General features: G+C 50.7%; 1 protein-coding gene across 1 annotated transcript; it reads left to right on the forward strand.

Moving 5' to 3' along the window:
• The first annotated feature begins 528 nt into the window (after positions 1-528).
• Positions 529-3,450, forward strand: Cdk5r2 (cyclin dependent kinase 5 regulatory subunit 2). The gene has a single exon (XM_021198048.2). The coding sequence runs from the start codon at positions 694-696 to the stop codon at positions 1,801-1,803; it is 1,110 nt and encodes a 369-aa protein (XP_021053707.1). The 5' UTR covers positions 529-693; the 3' UTR covers positions 1,804-3,450.
• The last annotated feature ends 5,942 nt before the right edge of the window (positions 3,451-9,392 follow it).

The following is a 9,392-nucleotide window of genomic DNA, read 5'->3' on the forward strand; positions in this document are numbered from 1 at the left end:
GGTGAGGGGCGATGAAGAAGATAGCAAGCGGACATCCAGATGGGCGAAGCCAGAAAGTGCAACTGGGGTGTCTCGATGAGGGCACTAGCTGCCATACTGCCCACTAAACAAACTCAAAGGTGAGCGAATGGTGGGTAGGCTGTCCCCATGGCTTCTATACTGCGGCTTGGACCCAGTGTATCAAAACATTCAGACCCACGGTCTTGGGATCTGGAGGAAGAGATGGAAAGGACCATTTTCACCTCACTTCAACCCCCTGCTCAGCCAGAAAAAGAGACCTCAGAATCACACACACACCCTCTCCTTTTCCTCCTTTCCCCCCCTTTCCCCCTTTGGGAAAAGGTAAGGGACTGAAGACTCCAGGCGGTGGGTAAGGCGGTACAGTACATTAGTATGCAACATCCTATTGGTTAGACGAGCTGCCGATCAAAGGAAATTAGAGTCAGGATTGGCTGCGTGAGGCGGGGCGCGGCGTGGCGAAAGAAGGGACCCAAGGGGTGGGGCTGACGCTGCAGCTGGCGCAGCTTCGGCTCAGAGCAGCCGCCGCGGCGCAGCAGAGCGGCTCCATCCCCCGCCCGTCCGCGCGCCCGGGCCGGGGCTAGGCCCCCCACCGCCGGGTCCCCCGGGGCTGCAGCAGCAGCGGCGCCGCCCGCGGTTCCCGCTGGGGCCCGGGCGCCGGCCCCGCTCTGCAGGATGGGCACGGTGCTGTCGCTTTCCCCTGCTTCCTCGGCCAAAGGCCGGAGGCCGGGAGGGCTACCGGAGGAGAAAAAGAAGGCGCCGCCCGCGGGGGACGAGGCGCTGGGGGGCTACGGCGCGCCGCCGGTGGGCAAGGGAGGCAAAGGCGAGAGCCGGCTCAAACGGCCGTCCGTGCTCATCTCGGCGCTCACCTGGAAGCGCCTAGTGGCAGCCTCGGCCAAGAAGAAGAAAGGCAGCAAAAAGGTGACGCCCAAGCCAGCGTCCACCGGTCCCGACCCTCTGGTCCAGCAACGCAACCGCGAGAACCTTCTCCGCAAGGGCCGCGACGGCCCCGACGGTGGCGGAACAGCCAAGCCCCTGGCCGTGCCGGTGCCCACGGTGCCCACGACTGCTGCCACCTGCGAGCCCCCGTCGGGGGGCAGCGCGGCAGCCCCGCCACCAGGCTCAGGCGGGGGAAAGCCGCCGCCGCCACCACCCCCAGCCCCGCAGGCGGCACCGCCGGCGCCCGGAGGCTCGCCGCGGCGGGTCATCGTGCAGGCGTCCACCGGCGAGCTGCTCCGCTGCCTCGGCGACTTCGTGTGCCGACGCTGCTACCGCCTCAAGGAGCTGAGCCCCGGCGAGCTGGTGGGCTGGTTCCGCGGTGTGGACCGCTCGCTGCTGCTGCAGGGCTGGCAAGACCAGGCCTTCATTACCCCCGCCAACCTGGTGTTCGTGTACCTGCTGTGCCGGGAGTCGCTTCGCGGGGACGAGCTGGCGTCGGCCGCGGAACTGCAGGCCGCCTTCCTCACCTGCCTCTACCTCGCCTACTCCTACATGGGCAACGAGATCTCCTACCCGCTCAAGCCCTTCCTCGTGGAGCCCGACAAGGAGCGCTTCTGGCAGCGCTGCCTGCGTCTCATCCAGCGGCTCAGCCCGCAGATGCTGCGGCTCAACGCCGACCCCCACTTCTTCACGCAAGTCTTTCAAGACCTCAAGAACGAGGGCGAGGCCGCGGCGAGCACCGGGGGACCACCGAGCGGAAGCAGCGCGTCCACCACCTCCTCCTCGAGCGCCAGGGACAGCTGCGCGACTGGAGCCAAGCACTGGACTATGAACTTGGACCGCTAGGGATTCCCAGGGGCCGCGCCCGCCCCCCGCCCCAGCCCCTCACACACACCCGGAACCCCCGGGACCATCAAGCCACCGTCGCTATTACCGCTGCTCTACGCCCAGGCTGGGCCGAGGAGGAGCCGCCCCTGCCCCACAGGGGAAGGTGGAGGCTAGGACGCCAGAGGCCGCGGTGTCTGGATTTACTGGGCGTGGGGTGGGCGTGGGGGATGATCGCGGGAAGTGCACCCCCAACTTCGTTCACCCTTTCCGTCTGTCTGCGCCTCCATCTTTCCATTTCTGCCCTGGTCTCCCTCTTTCCTGCTGTGGGCATCTCAAAGTCCACCACCCTGGGTTTTGTCCAGCCCCTCACCTTTCTGTGTCTTCGTCTTACCTCCTTCTGCAGCCCCCCACCCCTTGCCTGTCCATTGGCATTCCCTGGGCTTTTACCCTTTTCTACCTTACCCCGAGCCTGATGGTACCCCACTGCGGTCCCTGCTTCTCCGTGTACCCTTCTTGTTTCTCATCCTTCCTCCGGTCATGTCACCTCCTTCCCTCCTGTCTGCCTTCCCTCTCTCTGCTTGTGTCGTCCTGCAACACTCCTCCCCCACAACCGACCCCCAAGACTCTACACTCCTTTCCCCAGATCAAAAAGACCCTTAGTTTTTTGTTTTTTAAATTTGGATAGACTGGACAGGAAACTGCAGTCTCGGTTGTCCAGGCAAAGATCAGGGTGATCCTTTCCTTCACCCCCACGGCCTCTCCCCACCTTTTCCAACGTGTTGCATGCTGGGAGTTGAGGAGGAAAGGCCTGCTGCCTTCATTTAGGAGGCTGAGATTTGAGGGCAAGATCCAACCTGGTAGACTACCCCGCTTGCAGCGGTGGTGTCTTCTCTGTGGATGGATAGAAAGAGAAAGACAACTCTTCTTATCTGGGGGAGGGGCGTCCTCTTCCTTATCTTTAGATTTCTTGTTATATCCCCTCCCCACACTTTAATTTATTTCGCTGTTTCAGGAGGGAGGGTGGGTGGGGAGGGGGCTGGGCCGGGAATTGTCCGAGGTGCTGAGCTGGGCGGGACCGGAATCCTCCTGGGAAGAGTACCAGGGACTGGGTCGGGCCTGAGGCCTTGTCCAAGGTGCCAATGATGCGGGTCGACGGCGCAGGCCGCACTATCTGTCTGTCCGTCTGTCCTGGAGAGAACTATAAAGCGCTGGAAGCGCCTACAGATGGTTTTGCGCCGGCCTCTCTTTGGGTTCCCGGAGGGTGGAAAGGAATGGGTGTAGGAGTGAAAGTGTTAGGGGTAGGGCAGGAGGGAAAGTCAGGGCCCTGAGATCTGTAACCTGCTACCTGCCCCAACTGGCTTTCATTTTAGAGTAAAGCATCATAAGCCAAGGGTTGAGGCTGAATTTACCTCCCCATCCTGGCCTCCATCTTGTCTGCCCTACCTCCTTATTAATACTCAGGCTACTTAAGGACAAATGGTAAACAGGAGTCTCCCCTTCTGTGAGGTGACCCTTGAGACAGAACTGGCTAGCCATGATGTTTTTATTTCTTTCCGTTCTTCCCACCATATATTGATTGAGTCAGGAGTCTAGTCAGGCCTGACTAAGCCTGTGCTTACCTCTCTCAGATGGGATATGAGTACCACCCCCACCCCGTGCTTTAGTCACAGGCCAACCCAGAGCAGTCTTTGCAGGCCCATTCCTGCTTGAGACTCAGACCTTGACCCTTGAACACCAGAGATGTGCAATTATTGGCGGAAACAAAAGGGGAAACGAAAGCCTTTTCCAAATGAAAAAAAAGGGGGGGGGATTTTAGCTAATTGGCTCCAAATCTCTGCTTAGTCCCCACCGCCCTCTTAGTTAGACGGCAAAACAGCACATTTAGTGTTGCGTCCGCTCAAGAAGAACTGACGAACGATTGCGGTTGCGAACCTGGTCGCCACCGTAGCCACGAAGATCCAGAAAGAATTCCGGGAGGGGCCAGCAAAGGAGAGGCCTCGGCTCGCTGTCCGTGGTGCTGAAGGGCGCGTTCCTGCAAGGTGGGGGCTTGCACTAGCTGCCAGAGAGGGGGACTCGGCCACAGATCTTCTGAATAATTCAAGAGTGGGGTGTAAGCTATTCTGGCGACAAGTTACAGAAGTCTTGCCCGAGAACCAGGAATGTTGCCTCCCCCTTGCCCTCCTCGGAGGACAGGACTTGGCTTTCACCTGGCCTGTACCCAGAGCCTTAGCGCCCGGCCTGGAGGCGGAAATCCTCGGTCCAGATTTGTGAATCGAGTTCCCCGGGGGGGGGGGGGGAGGTGGAAAGCTAGCGGAAGGGAAGGCGGGAGCAGCCGCCCATTGGCTGGAATTTGGCGCAGTCAACGCGGTGCCGTCATCTCTCTGGATTTGGGAGGAGGGAAGGAAGATCACTTGGGTCACTCCGCGGCTGTCACTATGGTAACCAGACTGAGCGGGCGGGGCCACCTTTCCACTCGCTTACCTTTGGGTGGGGAAAGCATACTGATTTTCCTAATTTGGAACTAATTAGTGAGACTAGCGACTTGATTGGAATTTCAGAGTTAAAGCAGCCTAAAGGGGATGAGGAAGAGACTCGAAAGCAGAGTTGTTTTTTTTTTTGTTTTTTTTTTTTTTGTTTTGTTTTTTTAAATCCTGCCCTTGGGAGACTGCTTAGCTACTGCCCCGAACTCATGGACACAGCATCTTCTTTCTACTAGCACCGGCGTGCGTGTGCACGCACACGTAGACGCCCTCGCGTGCCTCCTGGAACCTATGGTCTGGCACTGAAGAACTCGGATAAGAAGAGGGGCGAAAAGCATCATTGAGTGGTGTCAGCTTGCCCTGGTACATCCCAAAGCAGGACACACTGCTATAATCCGATTAGAGTTAGGGGTGGGGTTCTGGAAGATGATCATCAGGAATGCTTGGAACAATTAGCTTTCTGGGTTACATTTGGTAGGAGTCCTGTTTTTCTCTGGGTGGAGGGCAAATAGGGAGAAGGGCCCAGAACAGTCTTCTGAGAAGCCAAAAGGAAAAGCCGAAAATGAGAGATAAATGTAAATTTAAAAGATTAAAGTGCTTTCTCTTTCCGGCTAGAGATTGAACCTGGGGGCAAATGCATCCAGGTTGGTAAAGAGGGCCTAGAACTCTCTGGAGAGCCCAGAAGGGCCAGGAGTAAACTAGCTGGAAATGGAGGGTTGGAGAGAAAAATCCCAGTTGTAGCCATGACTCAGCACTTCCCCTTGCAAAGGACCAGAGCACAGGGCCGGAAGAGTGTCGGGTTGTGTGAATGTGAATAGGTGACTGACAAGAGACGCACCCCTTTGCAGGATGCATACATCAATACAGGGCCCGAGGCATATGTTTTAACCCAAGCAGACATGAATGTGTTTATACTGATGAAGGTTCATTCAATTACATACATATATGTGCTCTCTCATTCTGTGTCCCCCTTGCTGGACATTGCAATGAACATTCTGTCCTGAGAGCCATGCTTGCCTGTCCCCAGAATACCTTAGTACTTTCTGGAAAAGGAGAAATGTTAAAAACTCCCAGATATGGGAGGGAGTTGTCATGGAAACCCCTTTGCCTGCCAGCAAGGGTGCCCAGCAACCAGAGCATCTGGCAGTATCCAGGAGAATATCCTATGGCCTCTGAATACTGGGACTCTGCCTCAGGCATTCAGATGGGTACTTCTGCCAGGGAGCCTCCCAAAATGACGCCCCCACACCAGAGTCAGACTATAAAGAATATAAAGGAAGCTATGTGTAAGGATGTGACCTGGAAGTACCTCCTGCTTCACGTATTCCTTTTTGTTCTCTCTCCCTACCTTTCAGGGTCTCACTGTGTAGCCAGGACTGGCCAGGAATTTAGTGTAGATCAGGCTAGTCTGGAACTGGGGGCAATCCTCTGGTTGTCTTGTGTTTGCCTTCGGAGTGCTGAGTTACAGGCAAGTACCACATACTCAGCTTCAAGAAGTAGTCCTCCCTCCCTTACATACAGTGGCCTGTAATTGCTGTGAGTGGCCTCTAGAACAGGATGCACCCCTAATCACTGGCTCATGTTTTCAACTCCCCACCCCAAACTCCCAGTCAGCTGCTCTTAAGATCTCTTTCTGTGTCAAGATATTGGCCACAAACATCTGTTTCTCTTAAGAGTACCCTCCCTGTTTCTTCACGCCTCTTAGTCAGCTGTCTGTGGTTAATATTTAGCATGAAGACCATAAATCTTAAAATTAGTCCCTCTCTGTATATTTTATATATGGCAACTTAAAAGTCGGGAAGAATAATGATGTAAAATGTAAATAGAGAAATAAGCATCTCTTTACAAAATTAACTTCATGCATGGCATTCTACCAAGGAAAAAAGGATGGGAGGAACAGTGTGGATGCTCACAGCTATTTGGGAGGCTGAGAGGGTGGACCTTGAGCCTACAGCAGTGGTTCTCAACCTTCCTAATGAACACCCTTTATTCCTCACGTTGTGGTGACCCACAACCATAAAATTATCTCATTGCTACTTCATAACTGTCATTTTGCTACTGTTATGAATCATAATGTAAATATCTGATATGCGGGATATCAGATATGTGATACCTATGAGTCTCAACCACAGGTTGAGAACTGCTGTCCTACAGGATCAGACCAGCCTGCGTAATATAGTGATACCATTAACTTGAAAGCAATCACACACATACACATATTATCCCATAGAAACCACACAATACCAAAGAAATCCTCAGAGGAGTGAATAAAGTCAGCTATAGTATGTCTGTGATCTCAGCACATCAGAGGCTAAGGCAGGAGCACATTGGTTCAAGGACAGCCTGGATTACATAGGGAAATCCTGTCAAGGTCTGGGAAGAAGAGAGTATAGAGGGCTTGCTAAAACAGATTGCACTGGTACATGCATAGACAGTGCCGAAGAGGGAAAAGGATAGTCCAAACAAAGCTAAAGTATGCAATGCTTGGAGTCCAGTATAGGGTAAAAGTACCACTTAGAACTCCTTGACTAGAAGAGCCTGCTAGTGGCTTGTTTACAACTGGGTAGCCATTTAGATAAAGGGGGAAATAGGTCAACCTTTGGTTTGTTTGTTTGTTTCTACACAAGGTTTCTCTGTGTAGCCCTGGCTGTCCTGAGACTCACCCTGTAGACCAGGCTGGCCTCAAGCTCAGAGATCTGCCTCCCTCTGACTCGTGAGTGCTGGGTTAAAGGCACGCAACCACCTAGCTCCATTGCACATTCTTTTCCCTCCTAATATATCTAAATCTGATTAAAGATTTAAAGAAATATGCTATACAGCCTTAGATGAGGAGGTAATTAAAAATATCTAGTAACATTGTAGCTATCTAGACTTTTCCCTCACGAGTTTCAACTTATAGAATTGGTGCTAGGGAAATACTTGAAATATAGCGACATGACAGGTATTTAACTTTTCTTTTTACTTTATTATGCCCTGGAAAGAGAAAAGTTGGACTTTATTTAAATTTCACCAATTGTTAATCAGGGCTAAGTAAACTTTGAGATATCCCACTTACTGAATTTTACATTATTCAGTTAAAACAAATGAGTCAGCTGGACATGGCTGTACACAACTGTGAGTTCTGTACTCCTGAAGCTGAGACAGAGTGATCATAAATTTGAAGTTACCTTAGGTTGCATAGCAAAACCTTGTTTCAGTTAGATAGATAAGTAGATAGATGGATGGATGGATAGATAGATAGATAGATGGATGGATGGATGGATAGATAGATAGATTGATAGATTGATAGATAGATTGACAGATAGATAGATTGATAGATTGATAGATAGATTGACAGATAGATAGATTGAATGATAGATATGGCTGCTCCTCCAGAAGACTGGGGTTGAATCCCCAGAGCACATGGCAGCTCACAGTGGTCTTGTAACTCCAGTCCCAGGGTATCTGATGCCCTCTTTTGGTTTCCAGGGACACTGCATTCACAGTGATGCATAGATATACATGCAGGCCACACACCCATCTATACAAAATAATAAAATAAAAGTATAACCTTAGTAAATGGTATTCGTGTTCTGCACAGTTAGAAAAAAGTAATTAATATATAGTAGTAAATATTAAAGTGAAAACTTGCATATAAGCTGGACTTGGTGACTCAGACCTTTAATGCTAACATCCCAGAGACAGAGGCAGGTGGAGCTCTGTGAGTTCTAAACCACATAGTGAGTTCCAGCTCAGCCACGACTATACAGTGATATCATGTTTTTTGTTTGTTTGTTTTTGTTTTTGTTTTGTTTTTTAAGTCAGAGAAGTAGCTTAGTACCTGGGATGTGATAGGCTCTAAATAAATGAGAGCTGATATGCAACTTTTACCTAGGTGTGATAAACACCAGCAGGCTACATCCATTTCAAACTTACTGCCTTAGAGCAACCAATAAATGAACTTTCAAAAGCGAGTCTGTTCTCTTCCATTGCCAGTGAGCCTGTGACTGAATACATCTTTAGAACATAACTGAGGGGAAAACTCCTTGGTGTTCAGATTTCTCTCTTCTTATTTCTCTGTGTAGCCCTGACTGTCCTGGAGGTAGCTCTGTAGACCAGGCTGGCTTTGAACTCAGAAATCTGTCAGCCTCTGCCTCCCGATTGCTAGGATTAAAGGTGTGCACCACCACTGCTTGCCTGAGCATTGAAGTTTTGCATTTAGCTTTAAGATTTTTTTTTCTGGTTTCCTTATAGTGTATTTGTTTCATTAATTGATCTATTTGTGGGGACTTTTATTAAATTTTTATTTTATTTTATTTGCATAAGTCTTCTGCCTACTATAGGTATGCCTAGTGCAGAGACCAGAGGAGGGGACCAGATCCCCTGAAACTGGAGTTACAGATGGTTTAAACAGCCATATAGATGCTGAGAATTAAATCCAGGTCCTCTGTAAGAGCAACAACTGCTCTTAGCTGCAGAGCCATCTCTCCAGGCCCAGGAAATTTATTTTTTATATGGGGAAAGTTGAAATATACTATTTTCCCCAAAATAAGAGCATGTTTTTCCAACTTTGAAGTCTTTTATTTCCTAGTAAATGCCTTATAATGACTGCATCATCATCATCGTTATAATTAATCTGAAGCAGAATTTAGCTATGCTATCCAGGCTGGCCTCAAACTCATGAGCCTCCTTCTTCAATCTCCGGATGCTGGGATTACAGGTGTGCACCATCTGGACCAACTGCTATCAGGCATTAACTTCTCACACGTGCATCCACTTCAGAGCTCTGCTGTAATCTACTGTTATACTCAACTACTGATTGACCAAGCTACACCTGTAATAACTATGTCTTGTGGTTTTGTCTATGGATATACTAAAATGATAGAGCAGTTGCCTAGCATGTACAGAGCCCTGGGTTTGGCCCCAGCACTGAAAGAAAAGAGAATTAGTTTTGCATTATATTCCTTGCCCTTTTAGCATTTATCTTGGTGGGGGATGTGCCACATTGCGCACATGGAGATGAGAAGACAACACATGGAGACCACTCTCTCCTATCATTTGGGACCCAGGGACAAAACTCTAGTCCTCAGGCCACACCACTGAGCTACATCACCGTGGGTCCTTATTATTATTTTGGTAAAAGAGCTT

This window comes from Mus pahari, chromosome 5 (genome assembly GCF_900095145.1).
Source record: "Mus pahari chromosome 5, PAHARI_EIJ_v1.1, whole genome shotgun sequence".
NCBI classification, from domain to species: domain Eukaryota; kingdom Metazoa; phylum Chordata; class Mammalia; order Rodentia; family Muridae; genus Mus; species Mus pahari.

Excerpts from the sequence above, each read along its gene's own strand:
- Cdk5r2 (XM_021198048.2), top strand. The coding sequence starts at position 694 with ATGGGCACGGTGCTGTCGCTTTCCCCTGCTTCCTCGGCCAAAGGCCGG.